The sequence below is a fragment of the Mytilus edulis genome, chromosome 5 (genome assembly GCF_963676685.1).
Source record: "Mytilus edulis chromosome 5, xbMytEdul2.2, whole genome shotgun sequence".
Classification (NCBI taxonomy): Eukaryota; Metazoa; Mollusca; class Bivalvia; order Mytilida; family Mytilidae; genus Mytilus; species Mytilus edulis.
Genome location: NC_092348.1, coordinates 84,166,893 through 84,186,506, shown reverse-complemented (window position 1 = coordinate 84,186,506; position 19,614 = coordinate 84,166,893). Strand labels below are relative to the sequence as shown.

The window sequence follows — 19,614 nt, the reverse complement described above, 5'->3', positions numbered from 1 at the left end:
AGACTTTGTTTTTGTAAACATGCCAAATTTTCTGCACTTTAATCGATTCCTTAGTGATATTACAACTGTTAAATTTCGAAAGTTATGTTGACGGATAGAAGGTGCCAAGTTTACGAATTTTAAAGGTCAATTAATTTCGTTCACATCAATTACCTTGTCATATGTACACAAAGTTATTTTTAAATTGTAACAAAAAGTTACAACAAAACAATTGTCAAAATTTTATAGGAATTACCACACCAGCTTTTTAAAAATACAAAAAAGATCGAGAAAACAGCATTTAAATAAATGAACTTAAATCCGTACGATATCATATATTAATTGACGTTTACATGCTGGTTTTTTAATCCTTGATTGATTATATGTTTTACTGGTACTCCTTAACCATCTGTTATCTTGGTCAAGAATGTTTTTATTTGAATTGGAATCGTCTTTATCTTGTGTTATTTTGTTATCAAATTGTATCATGTCTTATAATTATAAGTATAATTTCGAACATATTCATAAAAAGACTGATGATACTTTTTTAAAACTCATTTGTTAATAGCCTAGAACATGTATGAATAAAAAGTAAAATCACAAAAATACTGAACTTAGAGGAAAATCAATTCGGAATTATATCAATTATAGATACCAAAAAGAAACTTATTGATCAAGCACATAAGTCGATGCATTTTATACATAGAATTGTTAAAAACGAAAACATTTCTATAGATTTGCAACTGAAATTATTTGATTACATGATAGAACCCATTCTTTTATATGGTTCTGAAATTTGGGGTTTTGAGAATTTGAAAATTATTGAACAGATGCATTTGAAATTTTGCAAAAGAATTTTAAAAGTTCGAAATACTACACCCAATTTTATGGTGTATGGAGAATTGAGAAGATTTCCTCTGCACATTCGAGTAAAATGTAGATGATTTCGTACTGGTGTAAAGTTGTAAACAATAGCAGTAAACTCAGTAGTTCTTTGTACAGGCTGATGTTATCATTGAAGAATCATGGTCATTATGTTTTCAAATGGATTGATTCTGTCGAATCAATATTTAACAACACTGGTCTGGGATATATTTTCATGAACCAAATTGGCTTTTGTGAAAAAAATATCTCGATCGTATATTGAGTTATCAGTTTATTACCTCATGGTTTGGCGATATAGAAAATTCGTCCCGGGGACAATTTTATGGGACATTTAAAAAGGACTTTGGATTAGAAAAATATCTGATCAGACTATCTGAACATAATAGGGGATGGATAGCTAAATTAAGGACATCGAACTTACGTATTCCAATCGAGACAGGCCGTTGGCAAAATGTACCTAGACCAGAGAGAATATGTACTTTATGTCATAAATTTATTGGTGATGAATTTCATGTTTTATTTGTATGTCAACATGATTCTATTGTTCATTATAGAAACAAATACTCACAAACATGTTTAACCCCGCCGCATTTTTGCGCCTGTCCCAAGTCAGGAGCCTCTGGCCTTTGTTAGTCTTGTTTTATTTTAATTTTAGTTTCTTGTGTACAATTTGGAAATTAGTATGGCGTTCATTATCACTGGACTAGTATATATTTGTTTAGGGGCCAGCTGAAGGACGCCTCCGGGTGCGGGAATTTCTCGCTACATTGAAGACCTGTTGGTGACCCTCTGCTGTTGTTTTTTATTTGGTCGGGTTGTTGTCTCTTTGACACATTCCCCATTTCCATTCTCAATTTTACTTACATAAATATTATACTATTAATCCGCAATGTATTAAAATGGAAGGATTATTGTCCATATGTAATATGGAAGTCTACAAACGATTGTCATTTTTTATTAAGAAAATTGCTTGTTTATTCTAAAATATCTACATTTGTATTTCTATGTGTTTAGATAGTACTGCATGCTCATTTCGTCGTTCAATTGTTTATGTATTATACTTTGACTTCATGTTACACATTTATGTGTCTGAGCGTTATCAATAAATCTTGAATCTTGAATCTTGGAAAGTCCATAATCACATGGCAAAATCAAATAACAAAACGCATCAAAAACGAATGGACAAGAACTGTCATATTCCTGACTTGGTACAGGAATTTTCAAATGTAGAAATAAAAATAAGCGCTTTATTTGTTCCTGTTAGATACGATTCTTTTGTAACGAATCGAAGCGTCAAGTACCCCCTCCCCTTCGTTACAAAACAAAAACAAAACAATACTAAAAAAGTAAAAAAAACATAAATTTTACCATGAATGCCGTGTAAAGAGTACGTAAAGAGTACAGCGGTTTAATTTCATTTTCCAACCTTTAGTAGACTATTCAAAAGAGAACAATAATGTTTCTGATATTACATATTCATGATAATGTAGAACTTTAATTCAGTATTTTAAATATGATTTTTCTTGACAGGAAGCACTTGCTGCAGAACAATATGATGCAGTAAGTTTTGTAAATGATGTATAGACTTAGATTTAAGATTACTAGGACAACAATTCCTGTTCAAATTTTATAAAAATCATTTTGCAATTTGAATACAATTTGATTGATGTTTGCATCATGCATGACTTCGGAGACATAAATTGATAAAATTATAATTTGGTTAACTTATTTTGATACCTTTAATGATAATGATCGTCTTAAGTCAACAGTTATTTTGAGAGAAAAAGTGTACCACATTTGTGCATTTAAATGATCAAAGTTATTTCTTACATAACCAAACATTGAGTAGATGCAAAGTCCCTTCTCTGCGTTCTGTGTTATAATTAAACGTAATCAAATATTGAGTTGATCATATCAAAAAGTAAAATCACAAAAATACTAAACACCGAGCAAATTGTTTCATATTTCATACAATATTTGTATACAATTGTGAAAGAGAGGAGTATGTTATAAAAGGGACATTCAAAAGTCATAAGTCGTAAAAAGCAAAAACCGCCATGGCAAAAAAAGGAAAAGAGAAAGACATACAGACAAAGAAACAAGCATTACACAAAACACAAAATAGAAAACCAAAGACTGCGCAACATGAACCTCACCAAAAACTGTGCGTGATATCAGGTGCTTTTGAGGGTAAAAAGTTCCTGATACCCATCTAAACTAGTATAAACAATATATTTCAAAGTCTCCAATTTATTCAACTTCAATAACAGTGCTAAAATCTAACAGGAACTGAAACAGAAGTTTGAAGAATTTTCTTTTTAGAGAATACCGCAAATAACAATTAGAAAAATATCGTTCGGTGACTTATAGTTATCGTTTTCTATATTACAAACTAGTCAAAACATTTACTAAATTTTATCATCGGTATAAGGACATCATTCGTAAATATAGCTCAACATGCAGACTTCTTATACGTTCAGGTATTTCACATCCAATTTTTTATGGAAATATTCTTTATAAAGCACAAAGGTGTCAATATTCACCTCAAAAACTAACAAAACCTTTGAATAGACTTATTAAGAAGGGATATAGTTACGATACTGTTGTCAGGTCATTAAAGATTACATATTTTGGCGTTAATATTGATTCACTTATAGGGTCTTTGCATCGGAACTAAACACATTTATTCAAAAACCAGTTGTTGGCATGACACGGGTTATGTTCTTTTCATATATGTTATGATGGTATGATACTAAACCCCTAACGGGAAGGATTGTGCCTGATGTTCATATGATGAAATCATAATCTTTCAGTCAGTTTAATTGTAGTCTGGAGCTGGCATGTCAGTTAACTGCTAGTAGTCTGTTGTTATTTATGTATTATTGTCATTTTGTTTATTTTCTTTGGTTACATCTTCTGACATCAGACTCGGACTTCTCTTGGACTGAGTTTTAATGTGCGTATTGTTATGCGTTTACTTTTTTTGACTAGAGGTATAGGGGGAGGGTTGAGATCTCACAAACATGTTTAACCCCGCCGCATTTTTGCGCCTGTCCCAAGTCAGGAGCCTCTGGCTTTTGTTAGTCTTGTATTATTTTAATTTTAGTTTCTTGTGTACAATTTGGAAATTAGTATGGCGTTCATTATCACTGGACTAGTATATATTTGTTTAGGGGCCAGCTGAAGGACGCCTCCGGGTGCGGGAATTTTTCGCTACATTGAAGACCTGTTGGTGACCTTCGGCTGTTGTTTTTTTCTATGGTCGGGTTGTTGTCTCTTTGGCACATTCCCCATTTCCATTCTCAATTTTGTCGTTGCTTATTTGGTGATCTTTTAATCTTTGGTTGACAGTTGTTATATTAATAATTCTAAATCATCTGTTATTTGAATGAAAATTGTTTTTTTGCTTTTGTAAATTTAAATCAAATTATAAGATGACTTGTTAAAGAGAGGAAGAAGATAGCAATAAAATGGCCCTTAAAGTCGTAAGTCGAAAATAAACTGACAACGCAAAATTTTTAATGGTTTAATTTCGAACATGTAAATAAAAGGAAGGGCAATTAAAAAAAATTAGAATTGTATACATAGCTTTACCTGTATTTTATTGATATTGTTTACTATGTGTTGCAATATATAATTGTAAAAACTAAAAAGTAGCCCCTCCCCCTTCCCCTCCCGAAAGAAGCAATAATTGTCAAGACTGCAACTGCCATTCACAATATACAGTCATATCATTTAATTATGACATGATCAAGTCTAAATATACTATTTCAACAGAGATCAAAAATACTAATGATGTTGAATTTGATAGAATTGTAACACCTTATTCACAATATTTTTTTTTAGTGGCAGGATTCACAAAATGTAGATGATTTTAATGCAGTAAGTTTTGAACTAGAATTTAAGATCCTCAGGAGCACAGTTGTTGTGTAAAAATTAAAGCAATCTCGTTGCAGTTATTTGTGAGTGATGTTTGCACCTTGCATGACTAGAGAGACATCAATAGTTATCAAAGGTACCAGGCTTATTTTAATACACCAGACGCGCGTTTGGTCTACATAAGTAGATATAGGAAGATGTGGTGTGAGTGCCAATGAGACAACTCTCCATACAAATAACAATTTAAAAAGTAAACCATTATAGGTTAAAGTACGGTCTTCAACACGGAGACTCACTATTGACACTCAGATTAAAATAGTTTTAAAACCAAACGAGTACAAAGTTGAAGAGCATTGAGGACCCAAAATTCCAAAACGTTATGCCAAATACGGCTTAGGTTATCTATATCTGCGATAAGAACATCCTTTTCGAAATATACGTACTGCCTATCTTCTGGACTTGAATCGATACCTTCAATAATTTGAATCTGTTAAATTTCGAAACTTAAGTTGACCGGAAGGGTGCCAAGTTAACGAGTTTTTAATGTTATCAGTATTTCGTATACACCAATAATCTGTCAAATATATACTAAGTTTCAAGAAATAAAACAAAAAGTTACTTCCTGATTGGTATTGTTCTTTTGCATACAAAGGACTAAAACTAGATGCCCCTAAACAATTCAAAAGATGGAAACAGCCTCAGCTTCATATGGTTTGATTAAATATTGGCCTTATCGAATCGTTAGTACATTTTATCAAAAGATATAGAATTTGTGTAATGTTTCATCTTATAGAATTGTAACCCAGTTATAAAACAATTATATGTTTTAATGTTTCAGAATTCATTCGCGGATCTAAATTTTCCAAACATCAATAAAATTTTCAAATAATAATTCGAACTTTAAAAAAAGTTAAGAAAATGAAAAATAGTAGCTATGAAGAGTACGTGTACACCATAAGATTAATTTGCAGCAGTTTTATTGGTTATCCTAAATCATCTGTTATCTTTGTCAAGTTTGTTTTTTATTGAATTGGAATGGTCTATATCTAGTTTTATTTCGTTATCGAATTATATCATGTCTTATAATTGTAAGTATAATTTCGAACATATTCATAAAAAGACGGATGATACTTTTTTAAAACCCATTTGTTAATAGCCTAGAACATGTATAAATAAAAAGTAAAATCACAAAAATACTGAACTTAGAGGAAAATCAATTCGGAAAGTCCATAATCACATGGCAAAATCAAATACCAAAACGCATAAAAAACGAATGGACAAGAACTGTCTTATTCCTGACTTGGTACAGGAATTTTCAAATGTAGAAATAAAAATAAGCGCTTTATTGGTTCCTGTTAGATACGATTCTCTTGTAAAGAATCGAAGCGTCAAGTACCCCCTCCCCTTCATTACAAAACAAAAGCAAAACAATACTAAAAAAGTCAAAAAAACATAAATATTACCATGAATGTCGTGTAAAGAGTACGTAAAGAGTACAGCGATTTAATTTCATTCTCCAACCTTTAGTAGACTATTTAAAAGAGAACAATTATGTTTCTGATATTACATATTCATGATAATGTAGAACTTTAATTCAGTATTTTAAATATGTTTTTTCTTGACAGGAAGCACTTGCTGCAGAACAATATGATGCAGTAAGTTTTGTAAATGATGTATAGACTTAGATTTAAGATTACTAGGACAACAATTCCTGTTCAAATTTAAAAAAAATCATTTTGCAATTTGAATACAATTTGAGTGATGTTTGCATCATGCATGACTTCAGAGACTTTAATTGATAAAATTATAATTTGGTTAACTTATTTTGATACCTTTAATGATAATGTTCTGTTTTAAGTCAACAGTTATTTTGAGAGAAAAAGTGTACCACATTTGTGCATTTAAATGATCAAATTTATTTCTTATATAACAATTGCATTGTCATATCCGCTTCAACTTTTATGAAATAAAAAAACAAAAACATAATTCATGTTTGGTATATTTCTTTTGATTAAGGACTAAAACAAGAGTTCTTTAACTAAACATTGAGTAGATGCAAATTCCCTTCTCTGCGTTCTGTGTTATGATTAAGCGTAATCAAATATTGAGTTGATCATATCAAAAAGTAAAATCACAAAAATACTAAACACCGAGCAAACTGTTTCATATTTCATGGTATACAGTTGTGAAAGAGAGGAGTATGATATAAAAAAAAAGTAAAATCACAAAATACTAAACAACGAGCAAATTGTTCATATTTCATTGTATACAATTGTGAAAGAGAGGAGTATGATAAAAAAAAGAAGTAAAATCACAAAAATACTGAACTTAGAGGAAAATCAATTTGGAAAGTCCATATTCACATAGCAAAGAGAGACATTCAAAGTCTTCCTGTTATGTTCCAATCATAAGTCGTAAAAAACAAAAACCGTCATGGCAAAAAAAGGAAAAGAGACAAATACAGACAAAAAAACAAGCATTACATAAAACACAAAATAGAAAACCAAAAACTGCTGAACATGAACCTCTACAAAAACTGTGGGTGATATCAGGTGCTTTTGAGGGTAAAAAGTTCCTGATACCCATCTAAACTAATATGAACAATATATTTATTTCAAAGTCTCAAATTTATTAAACTTCAATAACAGTGCTAAAATCTAACAGGAACTGAAACAAAAATTTGAAAAATGTTCGTTTCAGAGAATACCGCATATAACAATTAGAAAAATATCGTACGGTGACTTATAGTTATCGTTGCTTATTTGGTGGTTTTTTAATCTTTGGTTGACAGTTGTTATATTAATAATTCTAAATCATCTGTTATTTGAATGAAAATTGTTTTTTTTTGCTTTTGTAAATTTAAATCAAATTATAAGATGATTTGTTAAAGAGAGGAAGAAGATAGCAATAAAAGGGCCCTTAAAGTCGTAAGTCGAAAATAAACTGACAACGCAAAGTTTTGAATGGTTTAATTTCGAACATGTAAATAAAAGGAAGGGCAATTAAAAAAATTGGAATTGTATACATAGCTTTACCTGTATTTTATTGATATTGTTTACTATGTGTTGCAATATATAATTGTTAAAACTAAAAAGTAGCCCCTCCCCCTTCCCCTCCCGAAAGAAGCAATACTTGACAAGACTGCAACTGCCATTCACAGTATACAGTCATATCATTTAATGATAACATGATCAAGTCTAAATATACTATTTCAACAGACATCAACAATACTAATGATGTTGAATTTGATAGAATTGTAACACCTTATTCACAATTTTTTTTTTCAGTGGCAGGATTCACAAAATGTAGATGACTTTAATGCAGTAAGTTTTGAACTAGAATTTAAGATCCTCAGGAGCACAGTTGTTTTGAAAAATTTATAGCAATCTTGTTGCAGTTATTTGTGAGTGATGTTTGCACCTTGCATGACTAGAGAGACATCAATAGTTATTAAAGGTACCAGGCTTATTTTAATACACCAGACGCGCGTTTCGTCTACATAAGACTCACTTTTGACACTCAGATTAAAATAGTTTTAAAACCAAACAAGAACAAAGTTGAAGAGCATTGAGGACCCAAAATTTCAAAACGTTATGCCAAATACGGCTTAGGTTATCTATATCTGCGATAAGAAAATCCTTTTCGAAATATACGTACTGCCTATCTTCTGGACTTGAATCGATACCTTCAATAATTTGAATCTGTTAAATTTCGAAACTTAAGTTGACCGGAAGGGTGCCAAGTTAACGAGTTTTTAATGTTATCAGTATTTCTTATACACCAATAATCTGTCAAATATATACTAAGTTTCAAGAAATAAAACAAAAAGTTACTTCCTGATTGGTATTGTTCTTTTGCATACAAAGGACTAAAACTAGATGCCCCTAAACAATTCAAAAGATGGAAACAGCCTCAGCTTCATATGGTTTGACTAAATATTGGCCTTATCGAATCGTTAGTACATTTTATCAAAAGATATAGAATTTGTGTAATGTTTCATCTTATAGAATTATAACCCAGTTATAAAACAATTATATGTTTTAATGTTTCAGGATTCATTCACGGATCCAAATTTTCCAAACATCAATTCAATTTTCAAAAAATAATTCGAACTTAAAAACAAATTAAGAAAATGAAAAATAGTAGCTATAAAGAGTACATGTACACCATAAGATTAATTTGCAGCTGTTTTATTGGTTATCCTAAATCATCTGTTATCTTGGTCAAGATTGTTTTTAATTGAATTGGAATGGTCTATATCTAGTTTTATTTTGTTATCAAATTATATCATGTCTTATAATTGTAAGTATAATTTCGAACATATTCATAAAAAGACGGATGATACTTTTTTAAAACCCATTTGTTAATAGCCTAGAACATGTATGAATAAAAAGTAAAATCACAAAAATACTGAACTTAGAGGAAAATCAATTCGGAAAGTCCATAATCACATGGCAAAATCAAGTAACAGAACGCATCAAAAACGAATGGACGAGAACTGTCACATTCCTGACTTGGTACAGGAACTTTAAAATGTAGAAATAAAGATAAGCGCTTTATTGGTTCCTGTTAGATACGATTCTCTTGTAAAGAATCGAAGCGTCAAGTACCCCCTCCCCTTCATTACAAAAAAAAAACCAAAACAATACTAAAAAAGTCAAAAAAACATAAATATTACCATGAATGCCGTGTGAAAATTACGTAAAGAGTACAGCCATTTAATTTCATGCTCCAACCTTTAGTAGACTATTCAAAAGAGAACAATAATGTTTCTGATATTACATATTCATGATAATGTAGAACTTTAGTTCAGTATTTTAAATATGTTTTTTCTTGACAGGAAGCACTTGCTGCAGAACAATATGATGCAGTAAGTTTTGTAAATGATGTATAGACTTAGATTTAATTTACTAGGACAACAATTTTTGTTCAAATTTAAAAAAAATCATTTTGCAATTTGAATACAACTTGAGTGATGTTTGCATCATGCATGACTTCAAAGACATTAATTGATAAAATTATAATTTGGTTAACTTATTTTGATACCTTTAATGATAATGATCTGTTTTAAGTCAACAGTTATTTTGAGAGAAAAAGTGTACCAACTTTGTGCATTTAAATGATCAAAGTTATTTCTTATATAACAATTACATCCGCTTCAACTTTTATGAAATAAAAAAACAAAAACATAATTCATGTTTGGTATATTTCTTTTGATTAAGGACTAAAACAAGAATTCTTTAACTAAACATTGAGTAGATGCAAATTCCCTTCTCTGCGTTCTGTGTTATGATTAAGCGTAATCAAATATTGAGTTGATCAAATCAAAAAGTACAATCACAAAAATACTAAACACCGAGCAAACTGTTTCATATTTCATGGTATACAGTTGTGAAAGAGAGGAGTATGATATAAAAAAAGAATAAAATCACAAAAATACTAAACACCGTGCAAATTGTTCATATTTCATTGTATACAATTGTGATAGAGAGGAGTATGATAAAAAAAAAAGAAGAAAAATCACAAAAATACTGAACTTAGAGAAAAATCAATTTGGAAAGTCCATATTCACATAGCAAAGAGAGACATTCAAAGTCATAAGTCGTAAAAAACAAAAACCGTCCTGGCAAAAAAGGAAAAGAGACAAATACAGACAAAAAAAACCAAGCATTACACAAAACACAAAATAGAAAACCAAAAACTGCTCACCATGAACCTCTACAAAAACTGTGGGTGATATCAGGTGCTTTTGAGGGTAAAAAGTTCCTGATACCAATCTAAACTAATATGAACAATATATTTATTTCAAAGTCTCCAATTTATTAAACTTCAATAACAGTGCTAAAATCTAACAGGAACTGAAACAAAAATTTGAAGAATGTTCGTTTCAGAGAATACCGCATATAACAATTAGAAAAATATCGTACGGTGACTTATATTTATCGTTGCTTATTTGGTGGTTTTTTAATCTTTGGTTGACAGTTGTTATATTAATAATTCTAAATCATCTGTTATTTGAATATTTGCTTTTGTAAATTTAAATCAAATTATAAGATGACTTGTTAAAGAGAGGAAGAAGATAGCAATAAAAGGGCCCTTAAAGTCGTAAGTCGAAAATAAAATGACAACACAAAGTTTTTAATGGTTTAATTTCGAACATGTAAATAAAAGGAAGGGCAATTAAAAAAATTGGAATTGTATACATAGCTTTACCTGTATTTTATTGATATTGTTTACTATGTGTTGCAATATATAATTGTTAAAACTAAAAAGTAGCCCCTCCCCCTTCCCCTCCCGAAAGAAGCAATAATTGACAAGACTGCAACTGCCATTCACAGTATACAGTCATATCATTTAATGATAACATGATCAAGTCTAAATATACTATTTCAACAGACATCAACAATACTAATGATGTTGAATTTGATAGAATTGTAACACCTTATTCACAATTTTTTTTTTCAGTGGCAGGATTCACAAAATGTAGATGACTTTAATGCAGTAAGTTTTGAACTAGAATTTAAGATCCTCAGGAGCACAGTTGTTTTAAAAAATTTAAAGCAATCTTGTTGCAGTTATTTGTGAGTGATGTTTGCACCTTGCATGACTAGAGAGACATCAATAGTTATTAAAGGTACCAGGCTTATTTTAATACACCAGACGCGCGTTTCGTCTACATAAGACTCACTTTTGACACTCAGATTAAAATAGTTTTAAAACCAAACAAGAACAAAGTTGAAGAGCATTGAGGACCCAAAATTTCAAAACGTTATGCCAAATACGGCTTAGGTTATCTATATCTGCGATAAGAAAATCCTTTTCGAAATATACGTACTGCCTATCTTCTGGACTTGAATCGATACCTTCAATAATTTGAATCTGTTAAATTTCGAAACTTAAGTTGACCGGAAGGGTGCCAAGTTAACGAGTTTTTAATGTTATCAGTATTTCTTATACACCAATAATCTGTCAAATATATACTAAGTTTCAAGAAATAAAACAAAAAGTTACTTCCTGATTGGTATTGTTCTTTTGCATACAAAGGACTAAAACTAGATGCCCCTAAACAATTCAAAAGATGGAAACAGCCTCAGCTTCATATGGTTTGACTAAATATTGGCCTTATCGAATCGTTAGTACATTTTATCAAAAGATATAGAATTTGTGTAATGTTTCATCTTATAGAATTATAACCCAGTTATAAAACAATTATATGTTTTAATGTTTCAGGATTCATTCACGGATCCAAATTTTCCAAACATCAATTCAATTTTCAAAAAATAATTCGAACTTAAAAACAAATTAAGAAAATGAAAAATAGTAGCTATAAAGAGTACATGTACACCATAAGATTAATTTGCAGCTGTTTTATTGGTTATCCTAAATCATCTGTTATCTTGGTCAAGATTGTTTTTAATTGAATTGGAATGGTCTATATCTAGTTTTATTTTGTTATCAAATTATATCATGTCTTATAATTGTAAGTATAATTTCGAACATATTCATAAAAAGACGGATGATACTTTTTTAAAACCCATTTGTTAATAGCCTAGAACATGTATGAATAAAAAGTAAAATCACAAAAATACTGAACTTAGAGGAAAATCAATTCGGAAAGTCCATAATCACATGGCAAAATCAAGTAACAGAACGCATCAAAAACGAATGGACGAGAACTGTCATATTCTTGACTTGGTACAGGAACTTTAAAATGTAGAAATAAAGATAAGCGCTTTATTGGTTCCTGTTAGATACGATTCTCTTGTAAAGAATCGAAGCGTCAAGTACCCCTCCCCTTCATTGCAAAAAAAACCAAAACAATACTAAAAAAGTCAAAAAAACATAAATATTACCATGAATGCCGTATGCCGTGTGAGGAGTACGTAAAGAGTACAGCCATTTAATTTCATGCTCCAACCTTTAGTAGACTATTCAAAAGAGAACAATAATGTTTCTGATATTACATATTCATGATAATGTAGAACTTTAATTCAGTATTTCAAATATGTTTTTTCTTGACAGGAAGCACTTGCTGCAGAACAATATGATGCAGTAAGTTTTGTAAATGATGTATAGACTTAGATTTAATTTACTAGGACAACAATTCCTGTTCAAATTTAAAAAAAATCATTTTGCAATTTGAATACAACTTGAGTGATGTTTGCATCATGCATGACTTCAAAGACATTAATTGATAAAATTATAATTTGGTTAACTTATTTTGATACCTTTAATGATAATGATCTGTTTTAAGTCAACAGTTATTTTGAGAGAAAAAGTGTACCACATTTGTGCATTTAAATGATCAAAGTTATTTCTTATATAACAATTACATTGTCATATCCGCTTCAACTTTTATGAAATAAAAAACACAAAAACATAATTCATGTTTGGTATATTTCTTTTGATTAAGGACTAAAACAAGAAGTCTTTAACTAAACATTGAGTAGATGCAAATTCCCTTCTCTGCGTTCTGTGTTATGATTAAGCGTAATCAAATATTGAGTTGATCCTATCAAGAAGTAAAATCACAAAAATACTAAACACCGAGCAAACTGTTTCATATTTCATGGTATACAGTTGTGAAAGAGAGGAGTATGATATATAAAAAAAAAGTAAAATCACAAAAATACTAAACACCGTGCAAATTGTTCATATTTCATTGTATACAATTGTGATAGAGAGGAGTATGATAAAAAAAAAAAGAAATAAAATCACAAAAATACTGAACTCAGAGGAAAATCTATTTGGAAAGTCCATATTCACATAGCAAAGAGAGACATTCAAAGTCATAAGTCGTAAAAAAACAAAAACCGTCATGGCAAAAAAGAAAAAGAGACAAATACAGACAAAAAAACAAGCATTACACAAAACACAAAATAGAAAACCAAAAACTGCTCAACATGAACCTCTACAAAAACTGTGGGTGATATCAGGTGCTTTTGAGGGTAAAAAGTTCCTGATACCCATCTAAACTAATATGAACAATATATTTATTTCAAAGTCTCCAATTTATTAAACTTCAATAACAGTGCTAAAATCTAACAGGAACTGAAACAAAAATTTGAAGAATGTTCGTTTCAGAGAATACCGCATATAACAATTAGAAAAATATCGTACGGTGACTTATAGTTATCGTTGCTTATTTGGTGGTTTTTTAATCTTTGGTTGACAGTTGTTATATTAATACTTCTAAATCATCTGTTATTTGAATGAAAATTGTTTTTTTTTTTGCTTTTGTAAATTTAAATCAAATTATAAGATGACTTGTTAAAGAGAGGAAGAAGATAGCAATAAAAGGGCCCTTAAAGTCGTAAGTCGAAAATAAACTGACAACACAAAGTTTTTAATGGTTTAATTTCGAACATGTAAATAAAAGGAAGGGCAATTAAAAAAATTGGAATTGTATACATAGCTTTACCTGTATTTTATTGATATTGTTTACTATGTGTTGCAATATATAATTGTTAAAACTAAAAAGTAGCCCCTCCCCCTTCCCCTCCCGAAAGAAGCAATAATTGACAAGACTGCAACTGCCATTCACAGTATACAGTCATATCATTTAATGATAACATGATCAAGTCTAAATATACTATTTCAACAGACATCAACAATACTAATGATGTTGAATTTGATAGAATTGTAACACCTTATTCACAATTTTTTTTTCAGTGGCAGGATTCACAAAATGTAGATGACTTTAATGCAGTAAGTTTTGAACTAGAATTTAAGATCCTCAGGAGCACAGTTGTTTTGAAAAATTTATAGCAATCTTGTTGCAGTTATTTGTGAGTGATGTTTGCACCTTGCATGACTAGAGAGACATCAATAGTTATCAAAGGTACCAGGCTTATTTTAATACACCAGACGCGCGTTTCGTCTACATAAGACTCACTTTTGACACTCAGATTAAAATAGTTTTAAAACCAAACAAGAACAAAGTTGAAGAGCATTGAGGACCCAAAATTTCAAAACGTTATGCCAAATACGGCTTAGGTTATCTATATCTGCGATAAGAAAATCCTTTTCGAAATATACGTACTGCCTATCTTCTGGACTTGAATCGATACCTTCAATAATTTGAATCTGTTAAATTTCGAAACTTAAGTTGACCGGAAGGGTGCCAAGTTAACGAGTTTTTAATGTTATCAGTATTTCTTATACACCAATAATCTGTCAAATATATACTAAGTTTCAAGAAATAAAACAAAAAGTTACTTCCTGATTGGTATTGTTCTTTTGCATACAAAGGACTAAAACTAGATGCCCCTAAACAATTCAAAAAATGGAAACAGCCTCAGCTTCATATGGTTTGATTAAATATTGGCCTTATCGAATCGTTAGTACATTTTATCAAAAGATATAGAATTTGTGTAATGTTTCATCTTATAGAATTATAACCCAGTTATAAAACAATTATATGTTTTAATGTTTCAGGATTCATTCACTGATCCAAATTTTCCAAACATCAATTCAATTTTCAAAAAATAATTCGAACTTAAAAACAAATTAAGAAAATGAAAAATAGTAGCTATAAGGAGTACATGTACACCATAAGATTAATTTGCAGCTGTTTTATTGGTTATCCTAAATCATCTGTTATCTTGGTCAAGATTGTTTTTAATTGAATTGGAATGGTCTATATCTAGTTTTATTTTGTTATCAAATTATATCATGTCTTATAATTGTAAGTATAATTTCGAACATATTCATAAAAAGACGGATGATACTTTTTTAAAACCCATTTGTTAATAGCCTAGAACATGTATGAATAAAAAGTAAAATCACAAAAATACTGAACTTAGAGGAAAATCAATTCGGAAAGTCCATAATCACATGGCAAAATCAAGTAACAGAACGCATCAAAAACGAATGGACGAGAACTGTCATATTCTTGACTTGGTACAGGAACTTTAAAATGTAGAAATAAAGATAAGCGCTTTATTGGTTCCTGTTAGATACGATTCTCTTGTAAAGAATCGAAGCGTCAAGTACCCCCTCCCCTTCATTACAAAAAAAACCCAAAACAATACTAAAAAAGTAAAAAAAACATAAATTTTACCATGAATGCCGTGTGAAGAGTACGTAAAGAGTACAGCCATTTAATTTCATGCTCCAACCTTTAGTAGACTATTCAAAAGAGAACAATAATGTTTCTGATATTACATATTCATGATAATGTAGAACTTTAATTCAGTATTTTAAATATGTTTTTTCTTGACAGGAAGCACTTGCTGCAGAACAATATGATGCAGTAAGTTTTGTAAATGATGTATAGACTTAGATTTAATTTACTAGGACAACAATTTCTGTTCAAATTTAAAAAAAATCATTTTGCAATTTGAATACAACTTGAGTGATGTTTGCATCATGCATGACTTCAAAGACATTAATTGATAAAATTATAATTTGGTTAACTTATTTTGATACCTTTAATGATAATGATCTGTTTTAAGTCAACAGTTATTTTGAGAGAAAAAGTGTACCACATTTGTGCATTTAAATGATCAAAGTTATTTCTTATATAACAATTACATTGTCATATCCGCTTCAACTTTTATGAAATAAAAAAACAAAAACATAATTCATGTTTGGTATATTTCTTTTGAATAAGGACTAAAACAAGAAGTCTTTAAACCAAACATTGAGTAGATGCAAAGTCCCTTCTCTGCGTTCTGTGTTATGATTAAGCTTAATCAAATATTGAGTAGATCATATCAAAAAGTAAAATCACAAAAATATTAAACACAAATTGTTTCATATTTCATGGTATACAATTGTGAAAGAGAGGAGTATGATATAAAAGGGACATTCAAAGTCATAAGTCGTAAGAAACAAAAAACGCCATGACAAAAAAAGGAAAAGAGAAAGGCATACAGACAAAGAAACAAGCATTACACAAAACAGAAAATAGAAAACCAAAGACTTCGCAACATGAACCTCACCAAAAACTGTGGGTGATATCAGGTGCTTTTGAGGGTAAAAAGTTCCTGATACCCATCTAAACTAGTATAAACAATATATTTCAAAGTCTCCAATATATTAAACTTCAATAACAGTGCTAAAATCTAACAGGAACTGAAACAGAAGTTTGAAGAATTTTCTGTTTAGAGAATACCGCAAATAACAATTAGAAAAATATCGTACGGTGACTTATAGTTATCGTTGCTAATTTGGTGGTCTTTTAATCTTTGGTTGACAGTTGTTATATTGGTTATTCTAAATCATCTGTTATTTTGATCAAATTCTTATTTGAATGAGAATTGGTTTTTTTCTTGTGTAAATTTAAATCAAATTATCAGATGACTTGTAAAGAGAGGGAGAAGATGGCAATAACAGAAACCTTAAACTCGTAAGTCGAAAATAAACTGACAACGCATTGTCTAATGTTTAATCCGTTGCTGTGTGTGTTACATTTTAATGATGTGTCGTTGTTCTCCTCTACTATTTGATGCGTTTCCCTCAGTTTTAGTTTGTTACCCCGATTTTGTTTTTTGTCCATAGATTTTCGAGTTTTGAACAGAGGTATTCTATTGTTGCTTTTATATAATGCAAAGTTTTTAATGGTTTAATTTCGAACATGTAAATTAAAGGAAGTGCAAATTAAAATAAATGGAATTGTATAATAGCTTTACCTGTATTTCATTGATATTGTTTACTATGTGCTGTAATATATAATTGTTAAAACTAAAAAGTAGCCCCTCCCCCTCCCCAAAAAAAAGCAATAATTGACAAGACTGCAACTGCCATTCACAGTATACAGTCATATCATTTAATGATAACATGAGCAAGTCTTAAATATACTATTTCAACAGACATCAAAAATACTGATGATGTTGAATTTGATAGAATTGTAACACGTTATTCATAATATTCTTTTAGTTGCTGGATTCTCAGGATGTAGATGATTCTAATGCAGTAAGTTTTGAACTAGAATTTAAGATCCTCAGGATCACAGGTTTTTTTTTAAATTCATAGCAATCTTCTTGCAGTTATTTGTGAGTGATGTTTGCACCTTGCATGACTAGGCAGACATCGATAGTTGTCAAAGGTACAAGGCTTATGTTAATACACCAGACGCGCGTTTCGTCTACATAAGACTCACTATTGACACTCAGATTAAAATAGTTTCAAAACCAAACAAGTACAAAGATGAAAAGCATTGAGGACCCAAAATTCCAAAACGTTATGCCAAATACGGCTTAGGTAATCTATATATGCGATAAGAAAATTCTTAGTTTTTCGAATATACGTACTGCCTATCTTCTGCACTTGAATCGATACCTTTAATAATTTGAATCCACGTAATTTCGAAACTTATGTTGACCGGAAGGGTGCCACGTTAACGAGTTTTTAATGTCATCAGTATTTCGTATACACCAATAATCTGTCAAATATATACTAAGTTTCAAGAAATAAAACAAAAAGTTACTTCCTGATTGGTATTGTTCTTTTGCATACAAAGGACTAAAACTAGATGCCCCTAAACAATTCAAAAGATGGAAACAGCCTCAGCTTCATATGGTTTGATTAAATATTGGCCTTATCGAATCGTTAGTACATTTTATCAAAAGATATAGAATTTGTGTAATGTTTCATCTGATAGAATTGTAATCAAGTTATTAAAAAAATATATATTTTAATGTTTCAGGATTCATTCTCGGATCCAAATTTTCCAAACACCAATTAAATTTTCAAATAATAATTAAAAAAAATAAGTTAAGAAAATGAAAAATAGTAGTTATAGACAATACATGTACACCATAAGATTAATTTGCAGCTGTTTTATTGATAATCCTAAATCATCTGTTATCTTGGTTAACTTTTTTATATTATATGAATGGGAATCGTCTTTATCTTGTGTTATTTTGTTTTCAAATTATATCATGACTTGTAACTATGTTTATTGGTTGTCCTGCTGTCTATATAACTCTGATCAGCTCTTAATAGTATTCCATATCACGGATGGTGAAGTCAAAAACGTTGACTCGGCCTAACAAAAAAATGACCCGGACCGTCAGCGACGTCATAATGTTTCTACCAATATTGATAAATTTAAATAAAATTGATCAAGTAAACTTCCGGTTGCTGGCAAAAATAAGACAACACTTTCGAAAGAGGCAAATACAGTCCGATAAATCGATAATCAGGTTGTCTGCATGTTGATATCGTTAAGTATCAGCTGATGACACAATTTGAAAAAAACATAATATGAAGGATTTTTAATTTTAGTTCGGAGTTGAGTATGACGTCCATTATCACTGAACTAGTATACATATTTATTTAGTTGAAGGACGACTCCGGGTGCAGTAGCTTCTTGCTACATTGAAGACGATTGTTGGCCTTTGCCTGTTGTCTGCTCTATGGTCGGGGTTGTTGTCGCTTTGACACATTCTCTATTTCCATTCTCAATTTTATTTTTATTTTATCTCGTTGGCTGCGCTCACTCGACCAAAAGTTTCATATTGTGATTTGCATCTGATATTTTATATTATCAACATGCAGACAATCTGATAATCAATACGTCTTATTCAGAACAAATTCTTCAAAAGACGGTCAATGATTTTTTAACCAATTTGTCAATAGCCTAGTATGGATAAAATTAATATTTGCTCTTGGAAGATGCGATTTTTTTTGTGAAAACTTCTTTATGATGGAGAGAGAGAGAGAGAGAGAGAGAGAGAGAGAGAGAGAGAGAGAGAGACTTTAATGAAATTGTAACTAAGAGTTAGTCCATGTTAGGTATTTTTCTTTACAATAAGGATTATAACTAGAAATAAAAAACAAAGACAATAACAAGATGCCAACAGTCATCTTTTTCAGCGTCTTATGCTTTGATTTAGCTAAATATATGGTAATGGCTTGATGAAA

The 19,614-nt window shown here is 30.3% G+C and overlaps 1 protein-coding gene across 1 annotated transcript in view; it reads left to right on the top strand.

The window, feature by feature from the left end:
- Positions 1 to 19,614, top strand: part of LOC139525280 (uncharacterized) — a 52,339-nt gene that overhangs the window by 11,259 nt on the left and 21,466 nt on the right. Inside the window, exons 6-16 of the mRNA XM_071320482.1 lie at positions 2,395 to 2,424; positions 4,711 to 4,746; positions 6,369 to 6,398; positions 8,031 to 8,066; positions 9,584 to 9,613; positions 11,209 to 11,324; positions 12,292 to 12,301; positions 12,766 to 12,795; positions 14,416 to 14,451; positions 15,968 to 15,997; positions 17,626 to 17,661. Coding sequence (XP_071176583.1) covers positions 2,395 to 2,424; positions 4,711 to 4,746; positions 6,369 to 6,398; positions 8,031 to 8,066; positions 9,584 to 9,613; positions 11,209 to 11,324; positions 12,292 to 12,301; positions 12,766 to 12,795; positions 14,416 to 14,451; positions 15,968 to 15,997; positions 17,626 to 17,661 — 420 coding nt within the window. The remainder of the gene's footprint in view (positions 1 to 2,394; positions 2,425 to 4,710; positions 4,747 to 6,368; positions 6,399 to 8,030; positions 8,067 to 9,583; positions 9,614 to 11,208; positions 11,325 to 12,291; positions 12,302 to 12,765; positions 12,796 to 14,415; positions 14,452 to 15,967; positions 15,998 to 17,625; positions 17,662 to 19,614) is intronic.